The 22332-nt window shown below is 39.2% G+C and overlaps 1 protein-coding gene across 5 annotated transcripts in view; it reads left to right on the top strand.

Moving 5' to 3' along the window:
- Positions 1-22332, top strand: part of TRAPPC9 (trafficking protein particle complex subunit 9) — a 447139-nt gene that overhangs the window by 30171 nt on the left and 394636 nt on the right. For all 5 annotated transcript variants that reach the window (XM_077189358.1, XM_077189354.1, XM_077189371.1 and 2 more), the window contains 2 exons: positions 13599-13725; positions 17260-17405. In XM_077189358.1, the coding sequence (XP_077045473.1) occupies positions 13599-13725; positions 17260-17405 (273 nt within the window). The remainder of the gene's footprint in view (positions 1-13598; positions 13726-17259; positions 17406-22332) is intronic.

Raw genomic sequence — 22332 nt, 5'->3', positions numbered from 1 at the left:
AAAGAACTTTGTTGGCAAACTTTTGGTATTTGCCTGCTTTTTTCCCTCTGTTTAGTGGCTCAAATCAATGCCAGGAGGAAGGAGGGGAACTGATAAACTGAAATAAATTTGCTTTCTGCCTGTAGATCTTCTTTGCTGTCAAAAGGTCCTTGGATTTTCCAGGACTTACAGTGAAGCTTTGTTGATATATGTATGGAAAGTTGTGCTGAAGACAAGGTTTAAAACTCTTCCACTCTGCATTTCCACATGTGATATTGTTAATCCCCAATCCTTAAAAGGTTTGAACTCCCAAAGACAAGAATCTTCTGTGTTCTTTGCCTTCAGACATTGTATGTCTGAGTAAAGCTTCCAGTTTCCTAAGGCCTAGGATAACTCTGATGTTTAGTGCCTTTGAAAAAATCAAACTAAATATTCTCCCATGTGTTTGAAAAACAGTTGAATATTTTTTTCCTTCTCTCCTGAATGCATCCAAAATGGAACTTGCTGTTGAGTTTGGTGTCTTTTATTGATAAGAAGTGCCAGAAGTGTATTTCTGGCCTGTATTTTTTTTGGAAACTCTGCTGAGATTGATATTGTGTGACCATAGAATCATTAAGGTTGCAAAAGGCTTCCAAGATCATCCAGTCCAACCTGATGTTGTGCAAGAGTCCATTTAGCATAGAAAAATTACTTAAAATTTATAGTTCTTATAAAAATATTGGAATATTAGGGAAAAATAAACCAACAAACCTTCAGTCTTGAATTGTAGTAAAGGACAAAAGCAAGAGAATTGAAGGCAGAGGATTAGGTTACAGTTTTACTGTGAACTGTTCCCTTATAAACCAGTAAAAAGGTGTCATTAGAGTTCTCTGATGCCACATGACTGAAATTTCCAGGTTTTGTTAATCAATTGAAGGTTTAATTAGAAAACAGAATTAATGCAGTTGTATTGGAGTTCAAGAGTGCTCAGATTTTCCTGTTTTTCTATGCTGCATAGAAAGTCACCAGTTGCTAAGGGTGGAGAAAAACTCACTCTTTTGGAAAGTCAGTTTTCACTTGAATATGTTCTTTCCTTCATATTTTTAAAGCTTGTTACTGACTATCTGCTAAATCCTATTCTTGTATTTCAAGTTAGGGTAGTTTGCAGTTAATTTTTAAAATTAGAATAAATAGAAGTGAAAACTCTTAAGCTGAGAAGTTACCACCTAAACATTTGGCTCTGGAACTTGACCTTCTAACCCTTTTTCTCTCGGAATTAGCTGCCTCTAGACACAGAAAAGGAACATTTTCTCATTTTTAAATTTAATTCTGTTCATTTGCTAGTTCAGTTGAAGCTGGGATTCTGATTTATTCTCCAATTAGAAGTTCAGCTGCTGAGATTTACTTGTTCCAATGAAATCTAGATCTATTAATTAGAAACTCTTGCTTCTATTAATGGAACACAAATGCATTCAAAACTGGTTTGTGTTTAAAACAAAATTTAATGTTTGAATTGAATCATGCATTTTAAAATACAGCTTGTCTATGTTTACTTGAATTTACTTGAATCTCCAACTATGCAGCCTGGCAAATCTAAATAAAGAATATAATCAAGTAAATGGGAGATGTCAGTCACTATTTTAACCACATGGAAGCTAAAAGTTTGATTTAAAATTAAGCTGTTTAGTTGCATAAATATGTAAAATGCAGTCTTCTGCAAAGCAAAAAGAGGTACTAAATTCTGTGTAAAACCTCTAATCTCAAGCTATTATGTTTTAATGGTAACAATTAAGAATCACTTTCTTTAAATAAGAATTAAAATGTGCAGTTGCAAAGTTGCTTGGAATTGAAACTATCTTTTGCATGATGCTTTTTGAAACAAAACTGTGTGTACAGCTCAGTGAATTTGAATTGAATAATGTCAGATATTTGGAAAAAATCACCATTATTTTACTGTGGCTCTTCACTGATAATGTTAATACAACTTGAATGGGTTGTGGCTTGCATTGAGTGCAAATAATTCTGAGTTGGCTCATCTGTTATGTCAACATAATTATATGGAGACAGCTGCTAAGGAAATGTGACTGTCCACTCACCAGGCAGTCCTTGGTGAATGAGTACAGAGTTGGGAATGTTTCTCCATTGCCTCTTGGAAGATTGGAGGTTTGAAAGTGAAAGCTTTAAACTGCTTCCTTTTAGAAAATGAGGCACCTGTTAGAAGATCACTGAAAGACCTTGGTGTTGATCTGTTAGGGAAGGGAGGAATGAACTTGGGAACATCAGGTGAACTTGGCCTGGGTACTGAGGAGCAGCCAATTGATTTTAGGGGAGCAGAGATGGAGGTCACCAGTGATGTGCTGTTCTGGGAGGTGGATGTGAGGTTGCCACTCACAAAATCCTCTCTAAGCAAGTGCCCAAAAATCTGTGAGGTCTACAAAGTGCTGGAGTCTTTGCTGTCCTGGCTGCTCCACCCTGCTGCTGCTGCTGCCCTGGCTCTGCTCCCTGGCTGGGCAGCTCTGGGAGGGACCCTGGGGTGTCCTGTGGCACCCAGGGAGATCTGCCATGCACTCTGTGAGCAGTGCTGGGGTAACCCTTTCCTGTGCTTCTCATCATCATTGCTGGCATTCTCCTACTTCCCTATTTTCTCCTTCTTTCCTCCTCTGCCAAGAAATGAAGTTACCTACTTTGGATCCCAACATTTAACCTTGTTTGTGTTTTAATCTTTGTTTTGGGTATGTTCAGAACCTAATTCCTTCCTGCATTTGTAGATCAAGGCAAAACTTGTCTCTTTTCAGCTTGAGCAGATCAGAACAGTCCCTCACCCCTGCAAGTTCCTGTTCTTTCAGACATTCAGCAGGTTTCCAGGATTTCAGGATTCCTGCCATTTGCCTCTGTGGCAGGGACCTCCATGTGCTAAGGTGAAGTTTTCTAACCCACTGTGCATAGCATGGGATGGAACTAGGAGTATTCAATTCCTTTTTTTTTTTTTTTATTTTTTATTTTTTTTTGGTGGGCTAACTCCTTAAAGATCCTCAGGGTTCATCTATTTTGTTGTTTGAGAAGTAATGTGTATTTATTAGTGTAGCTCTGCCAAGATCTTCCTGTCCTGTGGTTATTGTTGCTGCACTTCAGTTCTTTGCAGTCTTCTGGAGAGGTGACAGCCTTCACATGTGAGCTCTCCACTGCTCTGTCATGTACTCAATGAATTAAACTACTGACTCTCTGTTGATTCTGCATTAAACACACAGGAGTAATTGTTCATCTGTTGATCAGGGGTTTGGATGTCTTTGTTCTTGAGAGAACTTCCCAGAATATCCTGGTGTGTTTGTCCTTCCTCTGTGTAGCTGTTTCTTAAATCATGTTTCTTAAAGATGTTTATTCTCACCCTGTACTGAGATCATTGCAACTAGTGAAGAATTTCTGCCAAAATTTCTGCTGAATGCTGTTTCAGTTCCCCTCACCCTGTAGATGAGTTGGGATGGCCTTGTCAGTGTTGGCTGGGAAGGCCACCTTGATTGCCTTGACAGCTTGGACTTGTTGGTAGCTGAGGGTCTTCACACCATTAATGTGAGAGCACTTCTGGAACCTTCTCCTTTCACGCCTGCTGTGCTCAGGTGAAATATCAGCTGCCAGGGTGAGGTTGTGCCCTCTGCAAAGAATTGATGAGCTTGATCTAAGAAAGAGACCCCAAACTTTGTTAATCTTCAGGAATTATGGTTAAGCCTGAACTGAGTGTAATTTGGTGATGTCAGACGTGGTGTCTTACAACTCTTAAAATATGTCTTTCCATCTTGCATTTTGAAAGAGGAAATTATGCAGTATTTTAGACATTTTTATTTATAGAACAGATTGCATATGCATTCCCTCAGTGTCATTTAAATTTTAAATTGCTATGTGGAAAGTATGGAAAATAAGGAAGAATATTAAACTGGGCTCCTGAAAATTGACAGCTAGGCCACAAGTGAATGTGGAAATGACTTTAACCCTTTGTAGCCCTCCTGCCAAGCAGCAATAAAGACCAGACTTGGTTTCTGAGGATCTTTACTTAAAATTGTAACAGTTGTCCTGAATTTCCATCCAAACCTGGGAGAATGGAGCTGCACAGGCACTTGGTGGGTTCTACCACCCCACAGAGATTGGGCTAAATGAATTTCACTGGAGCAGGGGATAAGAATAACCTATGAGCTCATAAATAACTTTTGGGCATGGAATAATTTAAAATGGCTTTTTTTTTTTTTTGAGGGACTACTGGAGCAGCTTGTGACTCTGTTCACCTCACTGCCTCCTGTTCTGCTGTTCAAATCTTGCTGTGACTTTCTGATTCCCCCATGTTTTCAGAGCTGTAGCCAGAGCTGTTGAGAGTTTCAGCTCATTTCAGTTTGAGCTGATTGCTCACCATTTCTCCCCTCTGTTTGCCATTTCTCCTGCCTATTCTCATAGTGCTGCTCTTCTTTTTTTTTTTTTTCTCCTGTTTTTTATATTTAGGTTAGAGGAAACAAGATTATAAATATTACAAATAAAGACATAAGCCCAGAAAAGATTTTGAGGTGTAACTTTCTCAACTCATGAAAAATAATAACTTCACACAGAAGCAGGAAGCCTGCCAGAACTGAAAGATAACTGAGGTATGGAAAGAGACACTCAGGGAAGATTGAGCTGTATCAGAACATTTGGATCAAGGTTTTCTGTTTGGGAAAAAAGATTCCAAGGCTGGTCCTTCCTCTATAGAGAATAAATCTGTGAAATTATTTTGAAATGTAATTAGAGGTGGTTTATGGTGGGGAGTGATCTGAACTGTAAAATGAACAGTAATAAATTTCAGGTACCAGATAAGGTTCAAAGGCACTAAAAGCATTTTAATTTTAAACAGCTGAATTACAGTTGCAGTTAATTTCTTAAAGAGTTTTTATCCTCGCTTTAGAATTACAAATGGCAAGTGCATTGCTGTATTTTTTTAAGAGTTCAAGAGGGATGGAAGTTCTTCCAACTGATATATCTATGTCATAGACTTCCTAGTGACCCTGGCCACAGCAGTGATTCTTTTTACAAGATTCATCATTCCCCTTACACATCTGTGGCTTTTTCAGTACTGACTAAGTGACCCTGGTCATGGATGCTTCTCTTGAAGTGAGGTAAACCAAATTCCATCCTTTGAACTCCTCTGGAGTTCAATAAATTTGACTCAGTATTGGGTGCATTATTAGAAGCTCTAGTAAATACTAGTAGGTGTGTGGATAATTCTGATTTAGTAGGAAGAGGTTGGAGCATCTTTGAAGCCTGATTTATTTTCAAGGAATGATGGAGCATTGAAATGAGTGTGATTTAGTTGATATAGTATTCCTGAATTAAAAAACAAAAAAAACAAAACCATCTATGTGTATGTTGGTTCATTAATGATTAGAAAAGATAGAAACAATAAGTGAATGAGTTTAGGGTGTTGAGGAAAGAGATTCCCAGTCATGTACTCAGCAATAACCAAATCATCCCTGTATTATCAATGTTATTTTCAGCACAATTCCCAAAACTCAGCCCCAGCCCAGCTACTGTCAAGGAAATTATCTCTACCCCAGCGCAAAGCTGCACTTGTCAAAACAGATGTCAGCTATTAGAAAACTGCAAAAGTGACAATATCACAATTTGTTGTCAAGCCAAGGTTATTTGGAAGAATTCCTAGAGTAGACTTGATTGTGATGATGTTAGTTGAGAGTGGAGGATAAGAGGTCCTGTGTTGGAATCCTGCTCTTCCAGAGTCTGCTGGTGCTGTCCCAGGTAATCCCCAAAGCTCTGCACTGGAGGCACAACTGCTCTGTAGCTTCTCTTTTGTTCTGCAAGGCTTAAAATACTTTAAATTGCATTTAAATTAGGGCAGCATAGATCATCTGTAGTGTGTAAATTCATTTCTGGAAAGGTAAATGTTACTGACTTGCAAGGGCTAAAAAGAATGATGTTTTAATCAGACTGAACAGAGAATTTAGTGCAAATTAAAACTTGGTGTAAACTTCAGAGCTGGAGTGAGGTTTACTTAACTGACACTGATGAACTGGTTTTAATGCACTGTGTTGTATTTCAGCTGACAAAGTACCTGCAAGTTGGTATTGCCCAACCAATAAACCTTTCAAAAGGGAGCTACTTTGGTTGGTCTTGTAATATTCAAATTAACTGATTTCAGGATGAAGATGGAAATCTACAGTATAATTACCAGGGAATATTTATAGCAGCCTGGTAGTTCTTAGCCATTACTTTGAAATATTTCACAGCTTCAGCTTAATGCCATATCTTTCCTGTGTACTTATATATAAATAAATGTATGTGTGTATATATATGTATAAAAATGTAATTAAACAGACTTGTCACCTTGTGTGTTTGATGTATAGCAGTGGCACAGTGTGGTCTAAGAATGAATATATTAAAAAAGCCTGAATGGAAATGCTTTCTGATGTGTTGGAATAAAAGACTTGGGAGATTTTATTTGAAGAAGGAGACTCCTTAGAAGCCAGTTAAGTCTTATTCATCATGGTACTGTGACTGCTGCTGCTTTTCATCTGCTTCTGTGTTTTCATCAGTTCTATGCTATCAAACTTCAGCACTGTTGTGTTCCTGCTACACTTCTTCCTGCTTTTTTAACCCCTCACTTTTAGAATATCTCCCTGGAATTTGTGTTTTGTAGAGACAAGTCAGTTTCTTAAAGAACTTTGCTCAAACTGCTTTATTAAGAGGGTGTAATTTATTTACCTGAATTAAATGCCTTTTAGACTTTGAGTTTTCTTTGGAAGTTTGAATGAAATGAGTTAACTAGCAACAGGAATAAAAGATTTAAATTCATTTGCATAGCACTAAATATGAAACACAACAAAATTTTGAGTCATAAGTTATATGTCAAAATAATGTACTGCGAATCAAATATTTAGCATTACAGACCCATCTGAAAGTCTCACATATGATTTATCTTTGCTTAGACTTATGGGTCAGTGAGGTACAGACAAAAACTCCAGGCAATGCCATAGCCAAATTCTTAGGCTATGATCAGCAGATCAATTGTTACAGTAAAATAGTGCTTTTTTATGGCAAAATTTGCTATTAATTCTTTAAGGTCATTCATGAACAAAATGAAGTCTTGGAGCTTTAGCCCAAAATTGCTGTCTTCATGTAGGTACCTCTGATCTTGAAGAAATGTGATTTCCCTCAATTAATTGTGGGAGAATATACAGGTGTGCAATTGGAGGCAGATTGCAAGGTTTTTATTCCAGAAAAAAAAAAGAAATTTCTTTGGGGAAGAGCTACTTCAATTGGACAGATGAAGACATGAAGAATTTATGCTGTATTATTAAGTGCTAATTTTTTTTTTGTACCAAAGGAAGCTATTTTAGGAGCTGCTATATTACTAAAATTCAAATATATTTTATATGACATTTAACAGACTCAATACTGCTCTCTCACCCTAAATTCAAATTAAAGCACTGGAGTCAAGGCTGCTGTTGAAATTGGCAGTTTATATGGAAAATGAAATGTCCATGTTTAAAAATGGATCATTCATGTACCTTGGTGAACTCCCCATGTGATGTCCATTGAGTGGGATTGGATGTGCCAAGGGAAGATGAGAGGGGTGGGAATGATACTGAAGGGATGTTTTCACAGAGGGATGGGAAAAATCAACTGGACATTTGGAGAGAGAGCTGACATGTCTTCATTTTAAGTTTTCAGCCAGTTTCCCATTTTTTTCAACGATTAAACCATCCTATTCTGAAGCAAGTTTACATCACTGGTGGAGACATTGAAGTTTTGAATCCTGATAAACCTTTCTGGCCAAATTCCTGTGCATAACAGTATATTGGGGAAAATGTTCATTGCAGAAATCAATGTGTTATTCTTTCCATCCTCTACCTCTGTTTCTTCCACATAAATCCAGAATCAGATATGTTTAACAGTTACACCATTGTATCTGGGAATATTTACAAAACCTGCCTTGCCCATAAGCAGCTTTACAGCAGTCCTGAACTTCACTTATTGTTATAGAAGTTATCTATGTCTAATTTACTCCACTTTTTGTAAAGGTAGGACTCCTGGTGTTCCTTAACCTGAAAAAAGTAGCATTGATTTCAGTGGTTTATATCCTGAATTTGTGTGTACAAAATGTATTTTTTTTTAGTATTGAAAGTATGCAGATATCTGAAGTTCTGAGATATGGTGGAGAACCAACATTGAAATTTTGATGGTGTCTTTATGAACTGTCTTCAGCTATGTCAATTTTTAAAATCAGGTTTTAAATAGAAATATTTTGGTGCAAACTGGCTGGGACTTTGTGTGTATACATTTTATACAATTATATAAACCCTTGTAATGGAAGGCTGTGATGTGTTTAGTGGTCTCTTCCTTTTCTTTGTCTCTGTGGCAGTCTTTTTAGAAGTGGAAAACATTCTGCTTCTATAAAAGACAGCTATTTTTATTCGTATCTAAATTATTATTTTCTTCCCCTTTCCTGCAAAGTTAGTAGTAAATTGAGAACTTGGTTTTCAAAGATGAGCTATTACACAGCAAATAACTGAATCCTTTGTGTGGGTGGAGTCAGTCTCTGATGCTCTGTTCATGAAAGCAGGTCTAACTCTCTCATAGCATAGATTAATTATTTTCTTCTAGTTTCTGCTCTTTTCTGTGTCAAACAGTGAATTTTATTAGTCTCTGCTGTGTTTATTTAGAGATTTATGTTGCTTGATTTTTTTAAAGAAATGGAATTCATAATCTCTGGTGACTGCCAGTGCCTTTGTCCCTAAGAACAGCTTTGGAGTCTGTGGGGAACACGCACATTTCTTGCAGCAGTGGGATGAACCCTCAGGGGGGTTCATGAATGAACACAGGGTTCCTGTGCTGCTGTCAAAGCAGCTTGTTCAAGAAGGAGATTTCTGAGCACTTTGAAGTTGTGCTTACCTGCTCCATGTGTTTTTCAGAAAAATATGAATGGTGCTGTTTGTTACTGAAAGTGTAGAAAATGCCACCCCCCAGTCCCTGGCAGAGTTCATGGGGTGGAGAAGCAGAGGCTGCTGCCTGCAGGGACAGGAGCTGCTCTGTCTGCTGAGTTCCAGCCCTGCTGATGCAGGAGTGGATTCGTCCTGCAGGTCCTGCCCAGGTGTTTTGCTCACACCTCTGGCTCTGTGCTTGGGGCAGGGGAATGCCCTGAATACACAAATGTGGTGCTCCCTGTCCAAACCAGAGCTCAGGCACTGCCTGAAAGGCTGAGGAGCTTTGCACACCCCCTGCAACCTGTGATTAACTGCAGAGTAAAAGGTGTGTGGTGGTTGCTGTCTGTGAATAATCAATTCCTACTGCAGCTTTTGTGAGGGTCTTAATGTATTTTGTAGCCTTTTTGAAATGCTTTGGTTTAAAGAGTACACTGTATTTTCATGGTCTTGTATCTTGTATCTTCAGTCTCATGACTGAAGATTCCTCTGGAAGCAGACATGGACTTTCTCTTCTCTAGGGCTCACCAAGCAATTCTCATTTTGTGTGGGTGTGTGAAGGAAATATCACAGAATAGTCTGAGTTGGAAGCAACCTTAAAGTTATCATCTCTGCTTTGGGCAGGGACACCTTCCACTATCCCAGCTTGTTCCAAGTGCCATCCAACCTGGCCTTGAACACTTCCAGGGATGGGGCAGCCACAGCTTCTCTGGGCAACCTATGCCAGAGCCTTACTAGACTCAGAAAATAGGTTTTTTTTTCTAATATCTAATCTAAACCTGCCCTCTGTCAGTCTGAATCCATTTCCCCTTATCCTGTCACTACATGCTCTTGTAAAAAGTCTCTCTCCATCTTTCTTGTATGCTCCCTCCATGCAGTGGAAGGCCATATCTGTGTTTATGGGTGCAAAAACTGCTTTTTATATATTTTTTTTCCCAGTAATCAGACTGCCTTTTCTGTCTTGTTCTATATTACTGTTAACTCATTGAGGAGATGTTTGAGTCTATCCTGAGAATGTTGGGTCAGGACTGCTGCAGGAGCTCTCCTCAGACTTCTCCTTTGTGACCATTATTTGATGTCTTCAAGGGAGAAGGAGAAAGCTCAGCCAGCACAAAGCACCCTGGGCAATGAGGGGGTTTTGTTAAAATGTTGATTTGGGCCTATCACTGAGGTAAAATTGGAGTCAGAAGGTGTGGAGCTATTTGTTTTCAATATTTTAGTGAGCTCCATAAGGAAATGAAGTTGTTCCAGTGGGATTGGTGGGTCAGACAGGAAATGTTCCCTTTCTTTATTCCACCTGGCTGTGAATTGTTTTGCAGGGGACACTGTGACTTGATCAACACAACATCAACCAATTGTTGCCAAACAAAAAATGTTGTGATTTTGTTCTTTGCCTTGGGTAGTGACTGAACCCAAGTACAGCTATTTTAAATTTCTTCAAATATTCAAGAGCACAGTTACAACAATTGTGTTCTTCCAACTTTCTGTGTTATCTGCCAAGACATGAACTGCTGTTTGTGTTACACTGTTAAATCACAGTTACTAAAGTGCTTAAAATTGTTATTCTATAATTGACCTTCTGTCCTGTCCTGGTCTGATTTTTCAATGGCTCCATTATTGTGAAATACTGCTCCACAGGACTGTGAAACGAGCAGAAAGTCTTGTCTTTTTCACATTTAGTAGCTTTCAATCACTAATGGTTTCTGACTGTGCATCTGAAGCTCTCAGATTTTTGTGTTCTCATATTAGAAGAAGGTTTGAAGGAGCTTGGACACAAAACCAGTGCTCGTTATGTTGAGGTGAAGTAGTTGAGCAATGAAATTCCAAGAGTATGGGTGGAAAAAAATTGCAAATTTTTTGGTTGTCAGAAGCAGTCAAAGCCAATTGGGTATGAAATGGGGAAAATACAGTGGGGTTATACTGAGCAGAATGTGCTCACATGTCAGTGCTGCCAGAGGCTTTGCTCAGCTTTATTTGGTTACAGCCATTCTGTGATCCTGGTCTTTCAGTGAGTCCGGAGGAAAAGTGAGGGGAAAAAAATTGTGAACACAGTTAATCCAGATGAGAAAATCAGCTGTCACTCCTCACTCAATAAATGAGTCTCTAATACCTACACAAGAGTATCCAGTAGTGCTCCCAGCTGCAGGACAGGCTTTTAAAGCTGTTGAGGTGAATTCACAGGTCACAGGATCAAGTGGTGATTGCCTTCCTGCTGGATGAGCGTGAAGGCACCAGGTGGGTAAAGACCTCCAAGAACAGCTGGCTTTTGTCTCTTCTTTTCAAAAAGGTAAGTGCTGGTGATAACTATCACAGAAATCTCCTAACTGTGGGTCAGGAGTGAGGTTGAGGAGTTCAGTGGCTCCTCCCAGGAGCTTCTGTCAGAACAGGATGTCAGGCAGCCAGAAGCTGTGAGAATTCAGAGCTCCAATCTCTATAGCAGGTTTGTGGCAACCATTAAGCCACAGAGGTCAGTGAGCTGAGGTGCTGCTCGTGGGAGAAGGTTCCAGTGCTGGATTTCAGAAGTGGCTCTTGGGCAGGATTAGGCAGCTGTTTTGCATTGGGAATGCTTCCCATCGTGTCCTGCTGATGTGGATTCCTTCAGCGTCTTGGCTGAGATGTGGTGCTAAGGAAAAGGAACTGAGCTGCTGGCCTGGCAGCAGCATGTTTAAAGCTGTGTTTCACACCACATCAACATAGAAAAATGCTTTGGTTTGGCTTTTTTCTCACAGAAAGTGTGGGGAGCTGCTGCCAGGAAATAACCACGTGACTTAAAAATCTGTAAACAAATTCTTCTTGCAAATGGCAGCCTGCTTTCTTTGAGAACAATAACTGGCAGTGTTTCACACTAGGGAATGAAAGGCAGTGCTCTGGCATGGCAGACCTTTGGTTTCAAGCCCAATTAAGCAGATGCTGTAGCATTACCTTCATCATTCCTGGTAGCTGTGAAGATTTCCATCTGGGTGGATTCTGCTTGCACTATGTGCCCCTGCTCATAATATGGCAAATAACCTGAAATTTTGATGGTAATACTCAGCCTTGAACCACTACAGCTCCTGGCTGTGCTGTGCTGCTGTGAGTCTGTATGGATGTCTAATGAATGTGGTTTTGGGAGCATTCCCTACAGGCAATTAAAATGTGGGGAATGGCTCAGTGAAACACAGACACGAGCAAGGCAATTTGTCAGTTACGTGCCATTAATTCCATAGTGAAGGGATTACAATCAATGGTGATTTGCTTTGGAGGAGTGTGTACTCCTTGTGGCTGTAGAATTCACAAACTGAGCTGGATTGGTGTGGGCAGCACAAGCATTGCTGGATGTTTGTGCTTTTCAAGGCCCAAGACGGTGTTTTGGGCAGGTTTTGGTATTTTTGGCACTGTTTACAGGATATGTTTCTTTCACATTTTTCTCACTCCTCCCTCTCACAGCTGCTATGCAGCATTTTTTACCCTTTCTTAGATATGTTCTCTCAGAGGTGCCACCAGCATAACTGGCTGGCCCAGCTCTGGGCAGCAGCAGGTTTGTTTTGGGCTGGTCTGGAATGGAGATACCCTGGTACCTTCTCCCAAAGGCCACTCCTTGCTACCAAAACCTTGCTGCATAACCCAGTTACACCTCAGGTTTTTCTGTAGTACTGCTACTGATAGCTAATTGTTATCACCCTCCCCATTCCTATTGAGTTTTATCATTGAGTATTTTGATATTTTAAGTATTTTCTAGATACAGTTTCAATATTGAATAATTATTTCTGTTGGCAGCACATACATGGAACAGCCTGGTCCAGTGGAAGGCGTTTCTGCCCGTGGCAGGGGGGTTGGACCTTAAGGTTCCTTCCAACACTCTTTCACTTTAAAACAATATAGGTCTTTTCAGCTGCCTCATTCTCCCCTCTAAACAAACACTGCCAGACTCTATTTCTCTATTTGCAGACTTCCATTTCATCAGAGAAATAGGGAATCATAAAATTGTAGAAAGGTTTGGGTTGGAAGGCATCATAAAGATCAAATACAATTTTGTGTTGAGGCCTTATATTTCCAAACAGACTTATTTTTTTTTCTGGAGACACAGTTTTATGTATTATTGAAAATAATTGCTGGATAAAACTAATATGCAATCATTGTACATTCTTGAAGATAACCCAAATAATATATATTTGTTTGAACATTCTTGTATTTTTAAGCAAAACCAAAGAAAATCTTTCTTTCCTGTTGTTATGATTTAGTAGCATAACACAGTGTAATTATTTTGAAGATTAGATAGTTTTCACACAAGTTAACATCAAAAGTAATTTGTTTCTCTTCATTGCCTTTGATATTATTTAATCTAATGTTTCAGAGCAGTCTTTGTTCCCATACAATGCTATTATTAATAACCTTAATATGTGTGAGGCTGATTGTTTTGTTTGGATATATAGATTTAATAGGTGGAATTGTAAAAAATTGTATTTTGACAATAAAAAACCCTAACAAAATGTAGGTCTAGACTAGCACTTGAAAAATTCTGAGAAATCTAGAAAACTCTTTTGTTCAAGGTCACTTAATTCTATTTGATCCATCTGTCGAGGTTGAACATAACTCCAAGTGCTGAATGCAGAAATTAGTTGGCATGCCAGTTGAGTTATTTTGTACAAAAAAAGGCTATAGTCTCAATTAAATGTGAGTTTGAAATTGTTTTTCAATTTTATTTTCTAGAAAAGAAAGATGTCACGCAGAGCTTGGAAAGCTACACGGCAAAATGCCCTGGGACAATGGAAGTCATCACTCTTCCAGATGGTTTGAAGCTACCTCCTGTTCCCTTCACCAAATTGCCTATTGTGAAGTAAGACCAAAACACAATCTTTAACTTTTTCACAGTACCTGTCAAATTTTACAGGATACTGAAAGGATGCAGTCATCTCGCTTTATGCATGTGGATCACAGGAACATGGAAAAATGTCAAAATGTCAAATTGTTTTGAGAGGCTCTTGATCAAAAATAGAGCCTTTGACCAGAAAATACTTTGTGGCCTTTAGTTTCAGAAAGAGAGGAGTTTTGTTTTTTGAAGAACTGTCCTTCAACAGTTTCTTATTCAATTGGAGGAAGCTATTTTGCTGCAGCTGAGATTTTAGTTGAGTACTTGATCATTTCAATACTGAAAATGCATGAGTTGGATGCAATCTCCAACCACAGAGCTTGGAACTCACCTGGAAATGGTGCTTTTTGTACCTCTCCCTTTCCAGATGCTGCATTTTCAAGCTGTCACCTTCACTGGCCTGTTCCAAATCTCAGTTCCATTCAGGCACATCCTGCAGTCAGGCCAATGAAGAATAACTTGTTCAGGTTGAAGGCTGGCATGAGACATTAGAGGGAGTCAGAGAGAGAGAAAGTAGCCACTGGGTATCAATAATAGAAGAGTGAAAGGAAATATTTTTTTTTGAAGGAGAGAGAATTCCTATTCAGAAGAAGTATGTTGAATAGTGAAGAAAATGGGGGAAATGCTGATTGAATCCTCCTTCATGGGAGTCATGAATTTAGTCACAGCATCACAGAATCATGGAATAGTTAAAATTGGAGAAGACCTTTGAGGTGATCAAGTCCAACCATCAACCCAGCACCACCACCATGTTCACCATTCAACCATGTCCACATCCAGACATTTTTTGAACACTTTCAGGGATGGTGACTCCCCCACCTCCCTGGGCAGCCCCTTCCAATACTTGACAACCTTTTCCATGAAGAAAATTCTTCTAAGAAAATTCTTCTAAATTTAAACCTCCCCTGGTGCAATTTGAGGCCGTTTCCTCTTATCCTGAGTCTTGTTACCTGGGAGAAGAGACTGGAAGAAGAGGCCAGTCAGAACTCTGGCAAGAGATTCCCAAGACTTCAGTGGGAAAGACTTGATGTCAATTAAAATGTTTTTTATGCTGAGAAGGGGACAAACATATCCACTTACATTATCTACTTGTCTTGACCTGGCTGTGCTTGGAATATTGGGAATTGCTCTTTCTGTTTTGCCATGGGGTGAGGAACCCAGCATCAACTTTAACATTTAAGAATTGCTGCTCCTCTCCTCCTCCTTCTTGTCTGTTAAAAATTCTATAAAAGCCATCATAATAAAAAATTGTGCTCCAATAAAATATTAGTTGAATTTAGATATAAAGTCTCTGGTTTCATCTGCCCAGCAGATCTGGTGCTGTAGAGCTGCCCAGCCCATTGGGAAGAGCTGAGCTCTCTGAGCTAAATTGTGCTAATTTTTGTGACATCAGTTATAAATGTGTGGAAATGTAATTTGATGAATGTTGAATAACCTCAGCTTACGATTCAATCCATGTTAGAGCCCTCTAGAAACACACATTTACTGATGGGGATGACTTCTATTTACTGTTGGCATTTCATGGTCTAAGAGTTTTAATCCATTTAATGTGGGGTGCTTATTTTGGATGTGAATTTCTTAATCAAAATACTGTCAGACATGGAAATGCCACAGTGAAATAGGAGCACAGTGGCAATGTTACCTTTTCTCCCCAGTACTTTAAAAGCAATAGAAAAGATTTGGCAAGGCAAAATCTTTATATTCCATTACTCATGTTCAATATAAAGTCATCATTTGGTATTTTCTCAGATAAAAAAAAATCACTATTTCCATTTTTATGGTTTACCTATGTTAAAGGTAATTGTCTTACTAATATATTTAAAAGCAGAAAAATGCCTTTCTTTTCATCACTGCTGCTTTTAGTTGTCCTTACATACTTTCCTTACTACTTCAAATTGTCTCAGTGCCATTTTTTCCCTTCTCTCTGTTTACTTAGTATAGTGGGATTTATTAAAAAAAAAAAAAAAAAGAAAAAAAGAAATTTCCTTTCCCATCTAAGCAAGGTTGTTTTTAATTAACATTTCCCGAATACAGGATTTAGATCTTCTGGGTAGTTAGTGAAATCAGTTAGTAATTCTTAATTGTCACTCATTTGCATTCAGTGGTGGCAGGCCAGGGGACATGACTGAAGCTTTTCATACAAAGGAATTAAAAATCTGCTCCTTTCTATGTCTGACCTCTGAGGGTACAGCTCTCTGATACATTTTTGAGGAACATTCCTTCCACTGTCATGCATTCAGGTAAAGCAAGTTATCCACCAGTATTTATATAATAACTATGAAGGAGCCAAAGCACTTTCCTCTGTATATCAAATAAAATTCCTTTTTATTACCTCTATATCAAATTCAGTGTTTGTTTCCTCAAATAAGTATAATTCACATTTTTGCTTTAAGTTGCATTATAATTTGTAAAAACCTCTATCAGAAGAGGTTTTAAAATATGGAATATCAGGGGTCTCTTACAGTTTCCTTCTTATTCCTCAGGCTCATTGTCTATGATTTTACATATGATTTTGATGCTGACACCAAGTATCACCAACATGTAACACATGGCTGTGATTTATTTTTTGTTCAACCTACTTTGAGTGTTATTTAGTAATTTCTCATCAGGTGTTTTGTTTCACAGAGAGAACTTGTCTGTGTGGTGCTAATCTTACAGCTCCATTATTTTTCAGCAGAAACACATTATCTTGGTTTCTTGTGAGTGTCTACTTTCTATTAGTGTGATACTGATATATCTGTTCTTTGCTGTGCTGAGTTCCTGATTTGAAGTAATTAGGTGTCCTACAGGTTTATGGAATGCTGCTGATTTTACTGAATATCCACCAATTTATTGCTTGTTCTTCTGCCCACAATTTAGTCTTTACTTTCCCCTGAGCATTGGAAGAGCATTGATTTCCCTGCATGGCATTGTAGGAATTGGGTCTAGCAGGGATGCAATCTAATAAATAATTTGTTTTCTATTTGTAATTTGCTTTCTGGTTGTTTAACGAACCCACTCAAATTTCTGGGACATTTTCTTCTTTCCAGCAGCAACTCTGCATTTTCACTGTATTAAAATCAGCTTTATTCACTGTGGAGAAGTTTCTTTATTTGTGTTGCCCAATGAAATCTTGTCTGGATTCTAGTTTGGGTTTAAGTTGAATATTTGGCTGCTTTCTGCACTGGAGTTCTGGTTCAGTCTGTACTCAAAAAATTAATACCTGGGTTTCAAATCACTCTTCTGGCCTAGTTTGTGTTTTGTTGGTTTCTAAAGAAGATTTTCTTCTTTTGTTATTTGTTTTGTGAGAGCTTTCTGAAACTGCACTTTCCTTGGGTTGGTGTTTCTTCCTTTTGTATTGTAAATGTTTGTTTCAAGTGTTCCATTTCAGGTATTTTGTTCTCAGACTGATATTTCATATTTATCAGTCAGTGTTCTTTTTTATCAGTGTTCTTTTTTAACACAGTCACCTGTTACAAAAGACAATAAATGAAATAATTAGAAATTATTTTTACTCACCAGGTCTGTGAAGCTCTTGAACCTCCCAACCAGTCTCCGACCTCACAAAATGAAAAGTTTACTTGGTCAGAATGTGTCAACCAAAAGCCCCTTCATATATTCTCCAATTATTGCTCACAGTCGTGGGGAAGAAAGAAATAAGAAAATAGGTAAGAATAATTCACAGTATTTTCTGTTCTTTTGTTAAATTAGAAAATCTTCTGTGGTCAAGGAAAGCAAACCTGAACATTGCTGTCTTTCATTTGAGATAATCAGTTTTTTAGCCTCAAGTCCTGAAGGAACAAATACTTTTTTCTCTGGGGCACAGTTTCATATTCAAAAGAGGAATAAAGTCTCATAGATGGTAATGTTGATTTTTCAAGAAGAGATAAACTAGTTTTATTTCCTTCTCAAACAAAAGAGAATTCAGGGAAGACTTAGTTCTGACATGCTCTGCTTGGCAGCCACCACAATTTTGGTGCCCTGAGGAAAATGCACTGGATTTTCCTTTTCCTATTCTGATTTAACATAAACTCAGAGTGATGAACTGTCTGATTGGCCCCTTTTACTCTAGGACAGATCAGCCAAGAAAAAGTTTTTAAACCCTTTTAGGAATATGAGTAATTTTCTTTTTATAAAGATTATAAAGCCTTTCAGTGCAGTAATTGTGCCATAGGAAAAAGATTAGAAGTTTGTTTAAATCCTGGATTAAGTTACAAATATTGGTAGTTCTTTTTGTGGCTTTTGTGCCTATTACGTGAGTGATAACTTTTACCAGAGGCATCAATGTCAGCACAAAAAAGATTTGTGTGACTGTGGGAGAGAACTGATTATAAAAACTTGAGAAATTTGCAGGATGTTTTATCTTAACTTGGCTCCCTGTTCTTCTGGACTGTGCCTGCCTGCAGGGTCAGTTCTCCAAGAATCTCTGTGGTTTCCTCTTTCCAACAAAAATGGGCTGTGCCCCTGCTGAGGACCTGGTTATGAGTAAGGTGAAATCCCTCACCCTGAGAAGAACATGCACATTTTCCACTTGGGTTTATGGTGTGTATTTTCAATAAACAGCTGAAACAGGAACAGCTGGGATGTGCAGAGCAGGGATGATGATCTGGCAGTTTGGATGCACTTGGCTCAGTGTGACTTTGCTGCAGCACTGCTGTGATTTCAAAAGAGAAAGGATAAGAAATTAAAAAAAGATTAAGAAGAATTAGTTAAAGGATAAATTGAAAAAATGTGCACATAGGGGAACATCTTAAAGTGCTCTCTTGATTTCTCTTAATAATTCATTGAAAGTTTAATTACTATTAAATTTTCAACATTTAATCTCTTAGCTATACTGTGTCGTGGTTTTTTCATTTAAATAAAACCTTATTCCCAGTTTTGTCACATAATTGCACAAAGCAGTATTCTCATTCCTTGATGGATACAAAAGGAACCTGCATTTTTGAACTGGTTAGCATTTGTTTCGGTGCTTTGTGTACCATTGGAGATTTACATTTTACAGTGAACATTCTTCTTTTAGGTTTTTATTTAGCCCAAGGAGATGTCTGATTGCTTCTGATCCTGTACAGCATTTGTCTTTTGAAGTATATAAACATTGCAGTCCCTGCTAAAAGCCTCTAATGTTTCAAAGTTTAGCAAACAAAAGAAAATACAAAATAAAAGCAGATACTTCTTTTGAAAGAAGCTGGGAAATTTATTAACTTCAAAATTAATGAGAGTAATTTAATGGCGTGTATTAAACATTAATTAAAAACAACAATAACGAATTGTTTGTCTTACATGGAGATAGTACTCCATATTTTGGTTAAATTATTGTTTTGCAGCAAAGGAAATCAAGCACTGCTGACAAACCAAAGGGAAACAAAACCCTTTAGAAAGTCTTGAAATGTTTTCAGCTTTCAACTTGATAAGCTTTTCTGATTGGAAACAATAACAGGGATAATTATATTGTACTTAAATTGCTTTAATAGCATGCTAGTCATAAAAAATAAACCTCCTGATTTTTGACATGAAGTGTTTTGTTGGTTTTGAGCGCTGATAGTCCAAAGCAGCAATAATATATAATATAGTTCTGTTAGTAAATCCAGCAGCTCTGTCATACCAGTATTAGCTGATACAAATATAGCTCATTTTACCTTTCCTTTCAAAACCTTTTCCCCCAAGGAACAATTCTATAGCCCTGCCCTGGCACATTTTTCACAGGGGATTTCAATCTCATCTCTAAAAACCTCCATTAATTCAGACTCCACCATGTCCCTGGGGAGGCTGTTCCACTGAATGACTGTTCTTACTGAAACAAAAAAAAATTAGTAAGAAAATAAAACCTGTTTCAGTCCAACTGGTGTCTGATACCCTTGGTCTTCTTCCTGTGGCTCCTTGTGAGAAAGAGCTTCTGTCCTCTTCATGCAGCCCTTGAAGTTCTGGAATACTATGATGATATTGCCCCTGAGCCTTCTCTTTACCCCAGAGAGGATATTCCTCATCAGGGGGGTTCTCCAGTCCTTGACCACCTCTGTGGTGCTCCTTGGGATCCTCTTCAGTCTTTCTGTGTCCCTTCCAGCTGTGGGGACCAGAGCTGGACACAGCTGTGCCTGACAAGCCTAGGCTGGAGTAGAGTGATCACCTCCCTCTCTCTGCAGTGGAGAAGCAGAGGGACACAAAACCCAAAGCAGAGGAACTCAGAGCCCAAAGCAGAGGGACTCAGAGCCCAAAGCAGATGGACTCAGAGCCCAAAAGAGATGGACTCAGGACCCAAAGCAGAGGCACTCAGGACCCAAAGCAGATGGACTCAGAGCCCAAAAGAGATGGACTCAGGACCCAAAGCAGAGGCACTCAGAGCCCAAAGCAGATGGACTCAGAGCCCAAAGGAGATGGACTCTCAGAGCCCAAAGCAGAGGGATTCAGAGCCCAAAGCAGAGGCACTCAGGACCCAAAGGAGATGGATTTAGAGCCCAAAGCAGATGGACTCCCAGAGCCCAAAGGAGATGGACTCAGAGCCCAAAGCAGAGGGACTCAGAGCCCAGCAGGGTGATGAGTGGAGGGATTGTCAGTCAGGGATCTGTTACAGGGGAAGGATGGAGCCAGGTCACTGCCTGCACCAGGAGGAAGGTTCCTCCTCCTCCTCCTCCTGTGACAAGTAGGACTGGCACCTTTTACAACAGGGGTGAGGCTCTGGAATGAGAAGGCCAAACAACTGATGAGGTGGCTGAGGGTCCTTCTGGGGCAGAGGGACTTCCTAAAGCAGCACCACCTGGACCCTGCATCACAACCTCCTCTACTGGCAGGAGAAGAAGGGTGGTCCTCACAGGAGACTCCCTCCCTTCTAAGGAGAGCAGAGAGCCCCATGTGCAGACCTGACCCAACTCAGGAGAGGTTTGCTGTCTCCCAGGGGCTCAGGTAAGGGACATCACTGGAAAATTCCAGTCTAGAAACACCCTCTGATTCCTATCTGCTGTTGGTTGTTCAGACTGGCAGCAACAAAACAACGAAGAGAAGTCTGAGGCCAATCAAAAGAGACTTCAAGGCCCTGGGACAGCTGGTGGAGGGATCAGGAGCACAGGGAGTGATTTCCTTGATCCTTCCAGAAGCAAGGAATAACATTGATAGTAACAGGCAGCTCCATTGATGTGTGGCTCCAATGTTGGTGTCAATGGAAAAAATGTGGGTTTTTTGACCATGGGATGATCTATCAACACCTGGCCTGCTGACACCAGATGGAATGAGCCTTTCTCAGATGGGAAAAGGAGTTCTAGCACAGGAGCAATGGGGCTTGCTTACAGAGCTTTGAACTAGCTTGGAAGGGGGAAAGGGAGAAAAAGCAGGCTCCCCAGTGCTGAGCAATGGGATTTTGTGCCAAACCTTGAGGATCCTGATGGGATCCCACAATCTGCTTCACCAGGTGTTGGCCACAAGGTACCACACCTGTAATGTTTCTCCCCTGATGCCCAGAGCATGAGGAACAAACACCAGCTGGAAGCTTTGGCCCAGTCCCAGAGGTTTGACATCATTGGCATAAGTGAATCATGGTGGGATGAGTCCTGGGTCTGGAGAGCCCTGTTGGGTGTTGTTCTTTCAGAACAGACATTCCTCAGTGTGGTGATTGTTAGAATGTGGAGATTCAGGGCTGCTGTGCTGCTGCAGGTGCCTCTGTTGCTGTAGTAATCCACAGTGTTTAACTCTGTACCTGTGCAGAGCAGTCACTGGCTGTTTTGGGGGCTGCAGAATGCACAAGACATCATGGACACTAATAAGCAATTAAATATGAAATGTAGAGAACATCTCATACCACTGTGAATGTGAATGTTTTGTTTTAATCAACAGTTTTGCTTTTCAGGTTTCACAGTAATATCACCCATTAACATCTGTGGATGTATGTGTTTAATTTCCACTAGCATTAATTTGAGTTAAACATTTGCATTAAGTACATCTCCCTTGAGCTCTCTAATATTGCCTGCAAAATGTAATCAGAAAGTAAATGATTGTGAATGTACAATTAGAGTACAGATTGCTTCAACTGTGCATTAAAGTCTTAATATTGATTATCCAGGTTTTTTACTGGGCATTTCCTAATATCCTAGTAGAAAAATTGTTAGCAATGTATGTTAAAATCATTAGGTAAACTAGTAAGAACTAATCCCTGTATGCTATAATTTAGCTTATAATCATGATTTATTTAACAAATGTAATTAAACCACCTTTTGTTTACTTGGACTGCAAATCCTCAGCTTGCAGGGAGAATCTTGCCACATTCAGTTTAAAGTCTGCACTTCAGGTGCGTGTGGTTCATTGTGAGAAATTTGGAAGGTAGACACAAACCTGAGAGCTGAAAAGGTTATGAAGTGCTGATATAAAATAATCTTTTTGCATTGAACAATTGTTCAAAATTTGCATCTCTGCTGCTGACCTCCGTAATCTCCCACAGAACCATAGAATTACAGAATGGTTTGGGTTGGAAGGGACCTTGAAGATCATCCAGTTACAGCCTGCCCTGCCATGGGCAGGGACACCTTCCACTAGTCCAGCTTCATCTCCTTAAATTATAAAACTCAAAAAAAAAAAAAATTAAAATTGGCAGTGTGAAGTATCTTTAAAGTT

The sequence above is a fragment of the Agelaius phoeniceus genome, chromosome 1 (assembly GCF_051311805.1).
Source record: "Agelaius phoeniceus isolate bAgePho1 chromosome 1, bAgePho1.hap1, whole genome shotgun sequence".
NCBI classification, from domain to species: Eukaryota; Metazoa; Chordata; class Aves; order Passeriformes; family Icteridae; genus Agelaius; species Agelaius phoeniceus.
The sequence above is the reverse complement of the archived record's forward strand: the minus strand, read 5'-3'. Positions and strand labels throughout refer to the sequence as shown.